This window comes from Anastrepha ludens, chromosome 3, assembly GCF_028408465.1.
Source record: "Anastrepha ludens isolate Willacy chromosome 3, idAnaLude1.1, whole genome shotgun sequence".
In the NCBI taxonomy this organism is placed as follows: Eukaryota; Metazoa; Arthropoda; class Insecta; order Diptera; family Tephritidae; genus Anastrepha; species Anastrepha ludens.
Window position 1 is genome coordinate 58,678,713 of NC_071499.1, and position 18,357 is coordinate 58,697,069.

The 18,357-nt window shown below is 37.0% G+C and overlaps 1 protein-coding gene across 1 annotated transcript in view; it reads left to right on the forward strand.

Moving 5' to 3' along the window:
* Positions 1 to 461: 461 nt before the first annotated feature.
* The window catches only part of LOC128857524 (uncharacterized), a 33,171-nt gene continuing 15,275 nt past the window's right edge, over positions 462 to 18,357 (forward strand). The window contains exons 1-3 of the mRNA XM_054093275.1: positions 462 to 513; positions 14,206 to 15,341; positions 15,417 to 15,650. Coding sequence (XP_053949250.1) covers positions 462 to 513; positions 14,206 to 15,341; positions 15,417 to 15,650 — 1,422 coding nt within the window. The remainder of the gene's footprint in view (positions 514 to 14,205; positions 15,342 to 15,416; positions 15,651 to 18,357) is intronic.

Here is an 18,357-nt window from a genome sequence, read left to right on the forward strand (position 1 = left end):
TTCGCTATAACCGCTCGCCACTATCCCCATCTAAAATAAATGCGATTAAAGTTCAAAAAAAGATACATTGAAATCGAAACCGTAAATCCAAACTTTTTATTGGCTTTAACATTTTATTTATAGTCGGACGTGTTGATTTACTACGAAAGTGACGCCAAAAACGAGATCTAACATTGATGCGTTACTTTGACGCGTATTGGCGAAATATGCGCATTTGTATGTATATGGATGAATGTGGGTATCAGATACATGGCGACACGTTGCATTCCCACTTAGCTGGCAACTTAAGTGCCAATAAAGCCAAGTGGTGACAACACGCATCTAACGATGTGTAATATTACCACAGGAACAAATCGATTAATCATGTCAACTGACGGCCAAACGCACAACTAACAGCATACATACATACATACATTTATCCACATTTGCTAGCTGAGGCTATATGAAAACCGGTGTGAGATATGAATCTGCACAAAGCGCACAGATATCAACGCCTAATGCCGGGTACAACAGGTTAGTTGGTGGCGTTGCGAAGACAAACAAATAAACAAATGGGAAATTGGTCAAACAGTGGCACCAATAGCACAAATACGAATACAACAACGCATTTCAGGATATGCGTACGAACATATGTACATATGTATGTATGTATGTAAGTGTATGTGTAGTTATTTGTATGCTTAATAGCTACTAGCTAACTACTGAATGGCCGACAAAGTATGCTCTATTAAAGACGCCAAAGACGGGGGCAGTATACCGGTGAGATGCTGCGAAGATGTGTAGCTTATGTTGCAAGTGTCGTATTTCGCGCCCATGTTTACAAATGCCTCTACAGATATGTCATCGTAAAAGTAAAACTAGATTATCGAGTTGCGTATGCAACAAATAATTGTCTACTAATGTGTTGCGCTGCTATCTTTTCGATGTTTGCAGTTGTACGCTTTCAAGTTGTCGCCAAAACAGTAGGCTGTAGCTGGTCTCCTTTTGCAGCTTCCTTTTCTTTTTCTATGTTTTTCATTTCTTCTGAATGAGTGGTATATTCACTTTAGCAGGAAACGAGATAGACTCATCTCTCAACTTTCTCGCTTGTTGACTCTCGTAAGCTTTAGATTCTACCCTGACAAACCTTCTTCACAACTTAGCCGTAGCAGGTCAAGCTGTAATTTGATAACACACAGGCAGATGACAAACCGACAATAGCGGCTGTTGATAACCTGAAAATGGATTTAGGGACAATAAATGGCAATTTTCTCTCCCTCCCACAGAACCACAGCAAGTTCGCAAATCGATAACCGACAACATTTGGGCCAAAAAAAGAAAAGTTAGTGGCAACATATATACAAGGTGGCGCAAGTCAATCACAATAGAGCGCGCAAAAATCAAACTAAAGATTTCCATCACTCAAAATTCAGAATAGATTGCAGTAGACGAATCCTAAGAAGACTCACCAGACACGGTGTAAATTCTTATGTCAGCCGAACACTAACCTTATGCCCTTGTGCTATCTTTCAAGTAGCATAAGTGCAATGCTCTGCTAATGGCTTCTGTTGGCTTCTTATCGTAGACTTCTCCCCCACAAATTTTAGACAGCTTCTTCTAGACTTCCTGCTAATTTCGTGAACAAAAAGAACGAAAGCGCACGATATTCACTAAACCCAAAGGTCTTTCTACTATCTACAATTATTTTCTTGTGTGGAACGCAGGGCATATCTACCATTAGCAATCCCATAAGCTTTCCCCCCACATGAATGTCATGAAATGGAGTCCAACTACTCTTTATAGTAGACGAAGAGTTTGAGTTGGCTCGCAAGACTCGCGTAATACTAGCACAATTACGTTCTGAATATTTTAGCATCAAAATTCTACTTATCCGGAATAGAAATCGATATCCCAAAGATATGGACATTATGTGAAGCAGCTTCGCACGCTATGGCGCACCTCTTCGCATGCTCGCTCAAACCCAACCATCTGACACTGCTCTCCCTCTGGTACGACCCTATCGAAACTGGACATTTTCTGAGTGACCGTTTGCTGTCCGCGATTATGGTACCTAGTGAAGCATCGACCTAGCTGAATGAATTTTTTCGGAAGTAAATTTATAATTGTTATGGGAAAATATTTGCCGAAATCATCGGAGTCGGTTAATTCTATGATACTATGTTTCATATGCCGTTCATCTGTTAAATTTCTACTTAACGCATTAATAAGAACGAAGTAGCGGACGCACTGGTAAGAGAGGTCGCAACCTCGTTATTAATAGGACCTGAACCCTTCCTTTCTATAGAACAGCACACCATCAAGGAGAACCTTAGGAATGAAGAGCTAAGGCTAAGGGAGGTTAGCTGGCACCAAACTATGGGCCTACGCCGGACGAAATCCTTACGGAGGAAGCTCAACCAAAAGAGGTTTAAAGAACTCATAATTCTCCTCAAGGATAAACTGAGAATGCTCACGGGAATACTCACAGACCATTGCAGACTGCGCAGTCATCTATACGTAAATATGGTCCACTGAATCTTGACGTTTCGGCAACCAATTCCTGTAGACTCCAATACACTTTCTCCTTGAAGGTGGTACTATAGCGCGAAGAACGTTAAGACATCTCGGACAATTGCAGCCAGCAGAAAGGCGGGATCGCTCAGCCCAACCCAGCGCTGTCTTAAGTTTAATAAAGTAATAGTGTCTGGATGACCAACTGTGATGAGTAGAGGCCACAAAAGTCCTTGAGGTCGAAGTGCAAACCTTAAATATATCTTATTTAAGTCCAATTTGAATTCATAGTTCATCCAAATGCTTCCACTCACTTACAAATTATTTTGAAAATCTGTTTATTTTAAGGTCAATTGACTGTTGTAAGGCGGTTTGAGTTTTATGATATAGGTGAGCTTTAAATTTGAAATCAAGCGAAATATACAAAATATGTGTTGATGCTTTCGGCCCATGGTGATATGTTTGGAAATTATGCTGCAAATGAATTAAGTAGTGAGAGATTCATCTCGCTGGTATACAGCTTCGAGAACCGTAGGCCCTATATTTCGACGAATCTGGAGTTTAGTTTATCCAACAGGCTTAGGGGCGATGTCCTAAAAAACTCGCAAGCAGGATAGCATAGCATATTTGGACTTTGTTAGATAGAGCTATATCTATGTCACTTATCTTTTCCAAACGCAACCTACTACGTCTTGTAAAATCAAAACAAGTTACAAGAATTGGTTTCCCGAAAAATGGTCAATGGTGATGCCAAAACATTGCGATTCCTTTTTTCACCCTTCTCTCAACACATCCCTGGATGTCTGATGGACCTATAAGTATATGAGTTGCAACAATTTGTCCACATACAAATTAGTTCAATCTTAAGTGAGAAAATGGCCAGAACTGAGACCACAAAGGCCCCTTTTGGACCTAAACGAGTCACCTTCGAAAACTTGAATATTAGCAGCCACTTTAACCCAACCTAAACGAAAATATTTCATGAATGATATTCAGGCGTTGATCAAGCTGAATATAGTGACGTCATTATTGGTAACCACTTTCTTTTTTGCGTTTTGCAACGAGCAACTAACATTGCAGATAGTTATGTACATTTGCAATATTTCCAAACATAAAACACAAAATAAAGAAAAAGCCTCAATTACGCCGACAAATCGAAGACTGCGTAGACACCATTATGCGCCACACAGCAAAACGAAAATGAATTAAATATGGGTCGAAAAGGCAAAAAAACAAAACAAAAACAAAAAACAGAACCCTGTCAAAGCAACTGATCAAATTATAGCAGAAGTATATGTATGTATGTATGTATGAATGCACGAGTACAAACACACAAATGCTCATAAACCAGAAGTGAGTTACAGTTCTTGTTTGCTGCTCTTATTTTCCTTTATTCAATTTATTTTTGCCAACCTACGAGTCTTTTCGCACTGCATGTCACCGGCAACACGAGTTTGTTGCTTGACATTTTTTTTCTTTTTTTAATTTGTATTTATTTTTATTTCAATTTCAAAGTAAAGGTTAACTGAAATGGAGCGCTAGGAGGCTCATTTACATCTCCCACGGTGGGTAATGCAATATAAAAATAGATTTTTTTATACTAACAAATATCTTCAGCAAGCGAATTGCGTCCAATATTTAATTCAAAAGCGTCTTTGACAAGCAAATAAGTGTACTTCGGGTGTCTGTAGTCACTAGGGCGGGTCGATTTAAAAATCGCTCATTGCTCTGTGAAAATCGTATTCTAGGGATCAAAATAAGAAACTTTGCGGATGGAACCATACCTCTAAAACGAATTTTGATGTCCCCCAATTTGGGTCGAACGAAAAATCCCTCTTTGACCCATTTAGAGTGCTCCAATCGAGTCCAAATGTATGACCGAACCCCACTAACTTTGGACGGCCGATCCACCCATGCCAGTGGCACACCCACTGAAACTCCCCGGGGGGGTTCCCCATACAATCAAATCCAAAATATCACCATTTCTGGCCTTTACATGAGAAAAGAAACTAAAAAGTTCGACCCAAATTGGGGGACATCAGAATTCGTTTTAGAGGTATGGTTCCTTCGGCAAAGTTTCTTATTTTGATCCCTAGAATATGATTTTCACAGAGCAATGGGCGATTTTTTTGCCACCCCACAAATCGACCCGGCCTAGTAGTCACCCACACGTACGCACATTCTGTCAAAAAAATTACCGGGAAGTGAGCAACTAAAAAGTCTGTTTAAGGGATTGAAAAAATTCGAAATTTAAAGAGTAGCTGGTAAATAAATAATAGCGAAAGCGGTTATATGACGTTCGAAAAAGAAAATGTGTCGAAAAAAGCCAGATTTATGGAGCCAAACATGTGGGATATTTTCCAATTTTTTTTTTTATTTTTTTATTTGAAATGTAGAAAAGAAAAATATATTCTCTCACAGCCTATTTACAATTAAGCGCCCAACATTGCAATTATCATAGTTTTCGACAAAGAAAACTCAGTAGCAAAAGAATCTAGGAGAATAAAAAAATGTTTAGACCAAACATAGTGATCGCGTTTTTACATTTTTCGCCATATCTTCGGTATTTACTGTGTCAAAGTAGGATAGAATATATCTACATATGTTTTTGTCTAGAGGAGACTGTTGTCATTGACCTCAACTACCGCGTAGGTTTCCACGACAGTCGGTTCAACGTTACCGAAACGACCGGGGTTTATATCCGGCCAAGAACTGTCACTCCAGCAGCATTCTCCTTTGTAAGTATGGGGAATGTTTATGCTGCTACAACAACAACAACCGCGTGCGTGTACTTTTTCGAAATTTCCCCTGCAAAACCACCTTAACTCAAGAGTGTACGACGAAATTTTTCTTTTCTTTTTCCTTGTAAGGTGCGGTCTAATGCGCATCACCTATGAAAATGTCAAGATCCGGCTGAGACTTGAGGAAATCGGATTTATATGCGGATGTGAAGGAAATTGGATTTATATGCCATTCACCATCTAATCTAGCAAGGCTATCGTTGCAAACGAATCTCTGGCCACAATCTCTCAAATATCGAACAACCTTCTTATGCACCTGATTTGGGTCCGGCTGGCTTTCTTCTTCTCTGTTATTTTGATATTCAAAGAAATTGCAATTTTTTAATTAATATAAATGATCGGATGTTTATTTCATTATAAAGAGGAAGGTATGCCGTTAAAAGTGCAAAATAACATCAGGCAAATGACCACCACGACCAAGCGTACAGGACAATACCCTTTTCATGAAATTTTCCATAACCGAATTGCAAAGTGGCTGCCCTATGTCTTCGATAGCCTCACGAACTCCATCTTTGAGGTCTTGAATCGACCCTGGGCTGTTGGCGTAGACCTTATCTTTCACGTGGCCCCAAAGAAAAAAGTAACAAGGTGTAAAATCTCAAGATCTCGGTGGCCAATTGTGATCACCCTTACGAGAGATAACACGGTCCGGAAACTTTTCCCATAAAAGATCAACGGTTTCTTAACTTGTATGGCACGTAGCGCCGCCTTGTTTAAAATATACGTTGTCTAGATCAATACCATCCAATTCCGGCTATAAAAAATCGCTAATCATCTCTCGTTAGCGCAATCCATTCACCGTAACTGTTGCTCCAGCTTAATTTTCGAAAAAGTAAGGTCCATGAATCCGCCGGACCATAAACCGCACCAAACAGTCACACGTTGAGGATAGAGAGGCTTTTCGACAATAATTCTTGGATTTTCTGAGCCCCAGATCTGATAATTTTGCTTGTTGACGAAGCCACCGAGGTGGAAATGCGCCTCATTACTCAAGATGATTTTTCAATGGAATTCCGGATCATTTTCATGCATTTCAACGACCCAATCCGCAAAGACACGACGTTGTTGATGATCGGCCGGCTTGAGTTCTTGTGTTAACTGGCCTTTATAAGCCTTAAGACCCAAATCTTTATGCAAAATATGGTGTAATGACGTTTGTGTAATGCCTAATTTCTGGACAAATGGACAATGGACAAACCTGAGTTTTCTTCAACACTTCCGCCTACAAGAGCAATGATTTCGGCTATTCTTGAGTGACGTGCGCGGCTTTTATTCTTCACATCACTAACTCGCCCCAACAGCTCGAATTTTTTTACCTATTTCTGTATTGCGGTTCGGCATGGTGCTTCACGATGACCCAAAAATGTTCGAGTTTTACGAACCGTCTCTGCCAAATTTTCACCATTTTTATAGTGAATTTTAATCATTTCAATGCGTTGCTTAAGCGTGCATCGTTCCATTTTTATTAATGGTGTAGTTTCTACTTGTCAAATACCAAAAAATGACAGCTTCAAAAGTAGCATCTACCGAAATAGCGGGCTATTCAAAATAGCACCTGTTATTGAGAAACCCTTTATAATCTGAGGCAAGAACTGAAGTCGATTATGGAAAATGATTTTGAAAAATATGTTGATGATTGAGTTCCTCGTTGGCGTAATTGTATTATATTTGCGAGAGACCTACTTTCAAGTCTAATAAATAAATCTGATTAAGGCATAGCTAACTTGTGTTATATTACCCTATTCTCAGTACTTTTGTGACAGAATGTATGAATGTTTGGTGATACTTATGTGTGGTTATATAAATTTAAAGGTATCCATTTCATTTTCCCCACAATTCTACGAAGGCACATGCAACATGTTGCGTCAAATCGCCTATCTTCAAGTTCAGCACAACATGCGCCAAAAAGAAAAAGTGCAAACACTTGTTTTCCTTACCTTTTTTCCTCTTTCTGTTTTCTGTTTCTGTTTTTTTTTTCGATTTCTGTACATGTTTTTCTTCTTCTTGGCCAGCCAACACTGCCTGCATGACGCGAAGGTGGGCGTTGAAAAGTTGTTGGTTTAGATATGGATGAATGAATTGGATTTACATGCAAATGTAAATATTTGCATAGGCTTGCAAAAGGGCAATTGAAATGCTGAATGAAACGCTGACTCAGAAGGCTGTGGATGCTCCTACATAAATGGAAATTAGATCAGTATGTGAGCAGGAAGTTCAAATTCTACACTTGGTGACAAACTGGTTTTGGCTATAAAATGGCAAAATGGCCAAGTTAAAGAAATTAGTGCACATAATATTGCTTTTTTCTGTGGCAATTACAGTAAGCAAAATTAATTAACTGGCTTTCTTTGTTTCGCTATAATTTGAAAACTTTGTGAGTTATGCTTACATAGTAGGGCGTACTTGATTTTTTATGTGGTATTAGGCAATCCTTAACTCATATAATTGTTTGTGCATGCATGATAGCTGTATGCCTATGAAACCGGATTTTGTTAATAAGTAATATTGTAAAATTTTTATTTCACCTTTACTGCTCGAAAAAGTGCAAAATTTTCACGATTTTTTTTTTGCCATTAAAAATTTAAAAAACGATGTTTCAACTTTTTGGGCTTATTAGTACGTTTATTGAGCATACAAAAAAATTTTTTTTTACTTTCGAAACAATATTTATTATTATGAAAATGCCGCTGAAGATGACCCTCTCGAAAAATCGAACCCGGACGGCGTAGATGATTTCGAGACTTCTGCTCATCTGAAACACAAAATTCAAGAAGATTCTTAATCAGAAAGGGTGCAGTTATGGTCGGAACTAGAACAAATCGAAAAATTGACAAAATGACGCACTTTTGAAAAAAAAGTTCGTAAAACCGGGTCTTTTTCACTAGTTTTTAAATTTAAAAAATTGGAAATTATTTAAATAAAATTATGATTCTAGTTCCGACGATAACGATACAACAACATATAACGATGAACAACATATCCAAATTTCAAGTGATTCGGTTGAATAGTGTTTTTGTTTTCATCACCGCCGTGCCGATTATTTTAAAACTTTAAAGTTTTTAAGTTCTCTTACTCTTTTCAATCTCTTCTAACAGCGATTGATTAATTGTGTTTTTTGGCTTTTTTTGTACCTCATAGAGTACCCTTTACCTTGTACCTTTATAGAATAATTTTGTACACATTTGATAATTATATAGACATTAATATCGATATCTCATCGATTTAATTGAATTTTTTTAATGACAAAAATATTAAAAAAAAAAACATATTAATATAAAAAAAAATATTTAACAAATAAATTAAATTTTTTTCGAAAAGTTTTCAAGTTGTTAAGTTCCCTTATTATTTATAAATTCTTCTCGCTGCCATTATTTGTCTTTTTGATTTTTTGCTTTTTTTTTTGTTTTGTTTTTTTTAATAGGATTTAGTTCCTTCACCTCATTTTTTAAAAACCGATATTAATTTGTGTTAATTTTTTGTGTACCCGAATGAACATATATGCAAAAATAAATAAAACGATCCTTGTGATATCAATTTAATGAAAATTATTATTTAAAAAATTACAAAAAAAATTATTTTCTCAAAAATTTTTCATAAAAAAAAAAACAAAACAAAAAATCCCAAAAATATTTTTTAAATCTAAATAATTTTTTGGAAAATGTCAAAACAAACTTTCCTCAAAAGTTTTTAACAAAATAATAAAAAAATGCGCAAAAAATTTTTTGCATTTAATATGTTTTTTTTTTGAAAATGTCAAAAAAAATTCTTTTCTCAAAAATTTTAAACCAAAAATAGAAAAATTACAAACGAATTATTTAAGAAGTATATTTTACCCTAAAACATTAGAAACTAAAATTTAAAATAAAACAATTTCTATTATTAATTTTTCAACAATAAATAAATCGCACTTTTGATTATTTTATATATAAGTAATATTTGATATTAAAGTTTTTCAGTCTACTTATTTTTATACTCAAGCCTACAAAGACACAATTTTCAAAAAATTTACGACAATGACCAAAATACTTTAATCACTTGAGAAGGAATCGCATCAGAGGTCTAAAAAATGTATTTTAATTTCAATAAAAAAAACGAAACCCCGTCATTTCTTCCATATTCTTTGCTAAAATTATTATATATTGTATACTAAAAAATTATTATTAATAATGTAATTGATTTTATTAGTTATTATTATTTGTAATAATTCTCAACATTATTATTTATAATAATTTTTTGCTATATGATAATTTTCTATATTCCCGTGCAAATTAACCCACCCTAATGCACAAATACCCACATATTCACATGGGCACTATGAGTAAGCATAATTTTCCAACTACTGTTCGAAGTTGAGAATTTGCATTTTTTTTTTTTGTTTTTTTTTTATTTAGTACACCTATTACTTAAAATCGCATTTGGTTTGCCCGCAAGTTGAATAGAACGAGGCGCGTGACAAATTTGAAAGTGAAGCATTCATTGCCCATTTGATTGATTTAAAAACTCATAAAGCTTAATGCCTTCAGCCATTGCTCATAAAAGCAACGCTTTAAAACTAAACGGCCCAAACGGCTATTCGCAGCAATAACAAACGAGTATATGTAACTGTGTGTGTATGAGCATGAAAACGTACACCAGAGCACAATTCTAATCCGTAGATATGCGTACATGGGTTCAGGTGTGTCTGTAGGCCAATCCAAATATACGCCAAAAGGAAGGTTTGCTGAAAACTAAATTTGCAGTAGAGAAAAATGTACGCACTTACATATGTATATGTATGTATGTATATGTATATGTATATGTACGTGGCAGTCAACCGGCAGTGACGCTCCAGCTCATGAATGGACGCTCTACCAGTGCGTGGGCGCCGCTTTTCAAGAACATTTTCAAGTATTCGCCAACGTTTATGGCACCGCAAACAACCAAAACAAGTGGTCAGCAAATGTTGCTCGTTTGTAAATAAATTTATTTGCGCACGTTGTACCCAGTAGGAAAAACCTGATAATAATGAAACAAAATTTGAACTTAAAACTAGTGAGATTTCAATAAAGTTCAATAAGGAGAGGTTCGAACTCTGCTCTAGTCAAGCCAATGGTGTTGATTAATGTTTTCAAAATGGCATCAAAGTAAACGCAAAAAATTAAAAATAAAGGCAGAAAAACGCCCTTTTCGCTCATTACAGTTGTGAAGTCGTAAGGTGTCTGCAATTTCTGATACAATTTGAATTTCTAAATAAATTAAATTAGAATTCAAATTAATAAATTTAAAATTGTTTTTATATCACAGAAACTTACTTACTTCAACATCAAATTATAACGATGAATAAATTTTTAAATACGAATTCTACCATTTATTAAACTTAAACTAGTAAGTGAAAACAATTAAAGGGGTTACCCGTTTATTGGCTAGAAAATGCTTCATCATCATCTGAATACCGGTCACCCTGCGTCCTATGAATCAAAGTTTTTGCTTCAGGTACGAAAGAAAACGGCATTCATTGCCAAATGCAATCTAGCCAATAAAAAAAATAAAAAAAATATCTTTGTGGCGAATATAACTAAATATCATAGAGAAAGCAAACGTCGTAAAGATTAATTTGCTCCAACAGTTTTATAGGCAGTTTTTATGTAACTGTTCCCGCATTTCACGCTTTGTTGAAGTCAACTTTGGCTTTTTTGCTGGGCGCCTACATATCACTACATTTTCGTACAAACGACGACGTGATCAATGACACCGTGATATCAGAATAATTTATTTCTTCTCAAACTACTCGAAATAATGCATTCCGTCTCTCCTTAACTTTCTGTAAGATTCTACGATCTTACAAACTCCGCTGCAGTTCTTTCTATCACTTTTTCAAAGAAATGACAAAACTTCATTATCTCTACTCTTTTTCGCAATATTTACCACGGACGCCTTCAACACATCGAGATTTACTGCTATTTAAGGGGGAACACCACTGTGAATGCGTGAAAATGAAGTGATTTTCATGAATTTTTTTTTTTTTATAAGTGATGATTATTTGAGGATCGGACAAATTATAATTTATTTAACATATATTCAACTATAGTGACCTAAACTTTTATTAAAAAATATTAAAAATTACAATTGTTATTAATATTAATGCAATGACGTAAGAAATAACTGATGCACCCTGGTGGCCACGATACAGCTGTGACCATCTTGCGTCTACCTCCTTGAGGTCCTCCCATGTTTGCTGGCATACGCATGAATACGTTATTCACTCGCATTGCCTTGCCTGGTTATCTTTAGATACTCCTTGAATGTCCGCTTCTCATCGATGTGGACTCCAAGATACTTTAACAATGCTTGGGATTCGATTTCATGTCCTTCCAACCGCAAAGCACTTACATTCTCATACTCTCTTTAGTCTCTGTAAATTATTATTCACATACTTGAAAAGATGAATAAATAATTTCGCGAAAAGCTATTTACCGCTAATTAGAAATGAAGTCGGCTATTTCTGTATGTTATGAAAACTCAGAGAAGACTTGCTTTGTCATGGTATAAATAGACTTCATGAAAGATCTGAGAAAAGGTATTTCGTGTGAAGGACGATTAAGCGAAAATAAAAAATAATTTCATATTTAATTTCTCCCCGTTGGCCTAATTCTCAAAAAAAGTATAATATCAATAAGCAGCAATTCCAGTTTTTTTTCTAACAAAACTTGGTAGGAAATTTCACCACTTTCATACCGTTTCGTGCGGCTCTACTTATAAATTCACTCGAAGCACATCAGCCCGGCATAAGTGGATTTCCCTGCAGAGCAATTCGTGCACTTGTTTGTGTGCGTGTTGTCTGTTTTGTTACGATTTATTGCTTATGTTTGGGTTGCCAACATCTTACTTGCTGGTTGATTTAATGGACATTAATGGTTTTGCAAATAATTGCAAATAAATGAAAATGTCGAATTAATGTCTTAAATGCGTCGGTGTTTTTTATTTGGAAATATATTTCCGATTGGTTTTATTCATTGACAAAAGTCAAGCGAGAAGATATTCACTTTCAAAGATTTGTGTGTAGTGGGTGTAGATGTACATATGTATGTATGTGTATTTGTTGTGATAACAGATAGATAAATGATAGCAGATTCGAGCGAAATAGGTGATTTACAGTCATGTCGTGTATTTTAGTATCATCCTATTTTAGTATTAGGAGGAAGATTATTTCCTCTGGTATACATTGGAGTTGTACAGTTTTACTATGAGTATTTTTATCTGCATATAGTTTACCTAGATCTCACTTAGATCTTTTAAAACAAAAGCAAACAATATTTTGTTTTTGAGTATAACTTCAATGTGTCCATAATTACGCAGATTCAAGAACTGAACGTGAGAAACGAGATTGTTTGAATTTATGCATCAATTCCCAATTCAGAACGGTTTCAAAGATTGACATGTTTATACTCGTATGTATCGCTGGCTTAGGTTAGGTTAGGTTTGGTAGCCGCATCGCACATAGAGACAACGATGCCACTTAGACCAGATACGTCCGTTGTGAGCCGCAGAGGCTGGGCCACATTTCCATTTCTATATTGAACCATCCTGAGCTTTTGAAAAAGCGTAAAAGGTTGTTGATACCTAAAGTGCATAGATTATATATATTCATAAAGGAGGATCTTAAATATTGGTTCCTGCTTCTGGCTAGAGCTGGGTAAGTGTAGAAAAGGTGTTGCACTGTTTCCAACTCCATCTCATTCCTGCAGCTACGACAGAAATCATACATGTAAACTCCTTGCATAATTTCCTATGAGACAATGTCTTGTGAGGGCTCCTACTAAGGTCCTGATTTGAAGTCTCCTCACTTTTATAATACTATTGGACAGATGTAAATTTAGCCTTGGCCATGTTTGCCTAGCAATTTCGCAGGTGTTAGCGCTAATCCATCTCTGATTTGCAGAATTGATTAGTGCGTCCTTAATGAGAAGCTTACAAGTTGCAAGAGGTACCCCCATAAAATTACTTATGTTTGGCATACAGGTACCTTCTCTTGCATGTTGATCAGCCCTACAGTTCCCTGGTATATCTCTGTGGCCTGGAACTGAGCATAAGATGATACGATATTGCTTGGCCATCTCATTAAGAGATTGGCGACAACGTAAGGCACTCCTTGATGTTGTTTGGAATGCATCCAGGGCTCGTAGGGCAGCTTGGTTGTCTGATAGGATGCAGATATTCGTTGATGATATTCTGTTTATTTTTAGCCATTTTAGGGCTTCATAAATAGCGTTTATTTCCACTGAAAAACACTACAGGTAGTTTAAAGGGTTCATTAATAGAAAGCTCTTCGCAAAATAACCATTTTAGATCCGTCTGTGTAGATCTTAACGGGTCTTTTGGGTGTTGGACCTTCTGATGATGATGATGATCGCTGGCTTACTAAAAATGTATTCTCTCTGTACTAGATCCCAAGACACAATGGGGCTTCGGGAAATATGAAAGCACACAAGTGAACGAGAAAAATGTCTGAGGAAGAAACTGAAGAAGCAGTATAAGCCTCGCTGATAGAGGTAGAATTCAATAGTCACTTCCTGCTTTTTAGGGAACCACTCTCTCGTTGGAGAGTCTAATCAAATTCGCGTAAAGATCGTTGTGGTTAAAGAGCATATTGAGACGAAACTAGAAAACTCTTTCCTGATGCCCACAATGGGTGTCTGTAGGCACAGAGTGAATCCCTATTATTAAGATCAGCCGCCTACTCTAAGCTCTGCTAACTTTTCGTTACATTTACAAGTATTAATCTAAGGTTTTATGCTCTGCAAATTAAGATCGCAGAAGTTTGTTTGTTGAGAACATGTATTACCTATTTACATACCACAGATTTCAATTTTTATAAAACAACGCATAAATTTCTAGAAACAGTTCTAATCTCTTCACATTTTCTATCTGTTTACAGATGAGTCTAAATTGAATTCAGGCTCCTGGGAGGATTCTTTACCTGCACTTGATATTAACAGTACTGAGCTATCACCGCTCGGCGATAGCAACAACGGCAGCACCACGACTACAACTACGGCACAATTACATCACAACGCCACTAGCACATCATTGCGTCGTCACGACCCGTTGAATACATCGCTCACGTCATATAACGGCTTACATACGCTATTGAGTTCCAACACTCTTGCAGCACCGCTGCAACAATATCAACAACAACAACAGCACCATCATCATCAAAAGCCGAGTAAAAGCTGTGGCAGTCCGAGCAGCGTCGGCAAACCAACAAACGAGGCGGAAAACACCGCAACCGCCTTAGTTGCAAATACAAACAACACAATTGCCGGCGGAAGTTTCACCACCAACGGCGGCTCAGCGGCCGTTGGTGTAAGCACCGCAACCGCAACCACAGATACCGCAAACAACAGTCAAACAAATACATCTACAAATTCAGCATCAAAAAAGCGTCTCGAACATAACGCCTCAACACGCTCCGTTCAATCCGAGGACAGTTGGTGTTCAGAACAATCGATAGATCAAGAACCCAACGCCAATAGCGCACTAACAGCTTCTGACGAAGAAGCAGCTACGGAGGACGAACGGGAACGCAGCAGCGTGACGTCGTTGAGCGCAACCAATCAACGCAATTCACAATTGCGTTCCACACTCAACAAGGCCAAGCAGCATCTGTCTTTTGACAAATGGCGCACGAGTTCCTCGAACAGTGGAAACGCTGCCAACAACACATCCACGAATTGCGCAACCAACTCGTCGGCGGGCAGCAACGGCGCCGCTGATAGCAGTGGCAGTAGCACGCAAACACGTCGTGCTAGCGCCTGCACCATGCCCACAGCACATCAAAGCGCACGCGAGGACCTCACCACACCTGGTGAAACGCCAGGTGGCCGATTGTCGCGCTGGTTCTCTATACGACGCGGTTCATCGCATCAGTACGATGTGGGTGGACGAGATGGTCGCCAGTCGGCGGCCTCCAGCATTGATATACCGGATGCGGCAGCGCTGTCAGCTTGCGGCGATTCTGCGCATGCATCACCACAAAAGCTGAGCGCCAACAAAATGCCTGGCGTACCAGAGGTGAGAAGCAAAGAAGAAGCATTTTTGAGAAATGATATTAAGCATTTCAGTTTTTTTTTCTATTTTTTTTCGCAGAATGACGACGAAGAGGCCGCTTTAACGGCATCACGTTTCGATTTAGATCTAATGTTGCCGCCGGGCAGTCGCGCCAATGGCACAGGGAATAATGCGCATACCCGCCTCATCACACCTATGCTACCACCTGCACCGCCAGGCCTATCGCAGCAGCAACTGAAAAGGCGCCACATCGTGGCTGCAATTGTGCACAGCGAAAATTCGTACGTGGCCACTTTGCAACGTCTAGTCAATGTATGTATAAATAAGTGTACAAACGTTTTACTACATAGATAAAATTTCATATGAATATGTAGCTGTAGTTGCCTGTAGATTTTAAAGCTTGATAAATTTACTTATGAAATTTTGATATACAATTTTCGATTTCGTTGAGCATGAAAACACTTTTCGGTATTTATGTTTGACAAAGCCAAGTTTTAGTGGTCTTACTATAGCATAAGTTGTAAAAAGTAATAATTATAAAAAATTAATTAGTTATTGTATTATATGACTAGCGTTATGCAGGGTTGACCGTTTAGTATTTGGAATATTTGGATTTAAAATTACCCATTTTTTCGCATTAACAGCCAAACTAACATCCGAGAGCGTAAACATTTTGGTTTACGGTTCAAATTATTCCAAAATGAATTGCATTTTACTTGAACAAAATTGGAGAATATTAAAAACATTCGATCTTCTTCTATAATCGAAAAACACTGTACAACAATTTTAGTGTAACTATTCGAATTTTTGGGCAAGTAGCAAAGAAACAAGCAAATCCTTTACTAAGATACTAAAAAACAGCAATTGCCCCCACAGGTGCTGCTACTTCTTCATTCGCTACGTAACTGCCTATGAAAGAGAGTATAAAAAGTGTTGCATATCTTAAGGAACCAGTGAACTATTTCCTACTATTTTTTAGTGTCTGTAGACATTCACATTCTTTTTATGCAGTTTTTGTCTAAGAAGACCTATAGTGAAATTTTCCGAGGAATGTTTCTCTAGAAAGTTTTAACCCTCTAGCGACTTTGCAAATGCGTTGTTTACAAACTACTTGGGAAAAGGGTCAAAATGGGCCTATTTCGAGGGAGCTAATGGGTTAAAAGTATTCTACAAAAATATTTTTGATAAAATTCTACTATACATGTTCAAACTAGTTATTTCACTCAGATTAGTTATTTTATCCGCTTTTTCCATTTGTTCAAAAAAAAAGGCTCAGCTACTTAATTTAAACAATTCAGATATAAAAAAATGTTACCTAAGAATTCAAAACGTTTTCGGGGATTTCAATATATGGCGCCCTCAAAATGTCAGTTGCACTGTGTAACCAATCGAAACGGTAATGTCATTTGGATGTCTAGAAGCTGCGTTTTAACGCCATGATATAAATTTTTGGATACGAAAAAATTTAATTGACAGAATCATCTTCATCATTTCCTCTATCCCCCATTGGAGCACAGGGCCTCGGAAACTATTAAATTAAAATGAAAATATTCGAAATGAAATAGGCTATTTTTATCGAATTTTTTAATGAAATAGAGTAAATTTGATTAGAGGTATTTTTACTTTTAAGGGAGAAAAGAAATTTCAAAATCTCTAAAGCCAGGTGTGAAAAGTCATTTAAGTGAAAATGTGTACTATGTTTCAGCGATAAGGTTTACTGTTTTGAATAAAAATGTATAGAAAAATATTCACTGCCGAATTAAATTGAATTCCACACTCCAGATGGCCAACCCTGTATTAATACTGGAATGCTTTATTTTTTAATAATAAAATTTAATATTTAAGCATTTCAATTTTTCTTATATTATTAGATATTCTTATTACAAAATAAGGTCTTACCCATATATGCGTGTGTGCTTAAAATAGTACCCATTTTGAGCTTAGAAAATTTAATTTAAAAAATTTCATGTGGACAAATTACAACCAGAAACTTCTAAAACTTATAAACTGCCACTGCTAAGTTCGTAGAGTTTTTACTTAGACCTTTATTTAAACAAAAAAAAACAATAATCATATCAATAATTTAATCAATAATTTAATCAATTACATATTCGCCGTTTCTGTTTACAACCTCTTCCCACCTCACGACCAATTTGTTGATGCCGTTCCGAAGGTAACGCTCTTCATATGGTTTGACAGGGAGCAGAAAAAATGGCCATCGGTCAGTGCAAGGTCCGGAGAATTCGGATCCCATTCGAGCTCTTGAAGCACGGCTTTGTTGTGAAGAAGTATAGTTTGACCATGTCAATCAGATCTTTTCAGTCGAATAATGAAGCTATTCCATACCCTCACTACCCTGGTACCAAACCCATATCATGATCTTCTTTGTATGAAGAACCGGCTTGACTTTCGGCTTTGGCGTATCTCCTGGAACCACCCACTTTTCTCATTTCCCGTGACGATTCGGTATAAATAGCGACCGCGTGTTGCTCGATGGCGGGCGACATGCTGAGGGGCTCCGTTGAGCTCCTAATTTTTCGGTAAATCCCATGGGATGAAGGTGATTGAGAATCATTTTATGATCGCAGTTCATTTTTTTCCGCCAATTCACGACTGGTTTGGCGACCGTTCTTCTTTAAAAGTGATTTGAGACTTCTTTATCGAAATCAGAAGGTCTTCCGCTTTGTGACGTGTCGTCGATTTCAAGGTCGTCATTCGCCATTTTTGAACTTTGCAAACCATTTCCGGGCTATAGACTCACCTATGACACCTTCTGCATACACGTCACAAATGTCTCGAGCTGCTTCGGTAGCTTTTTGACCTCGATGAAGAGCAAAATGTTGATTTTTGCCTCCTGAGCATTCCATTTCTAAGCCTCACAACTAATAAAAAATTAAATAACTCAAAAATACATTTAACACAGTTTTGTAGAGCAGAAAGAGTTCTATCGAATGAATGCTTACCCTTTGCCAAACAGCAAACAAATCGTTGTAAAATAAAAGAAAATATAAAAACCCTA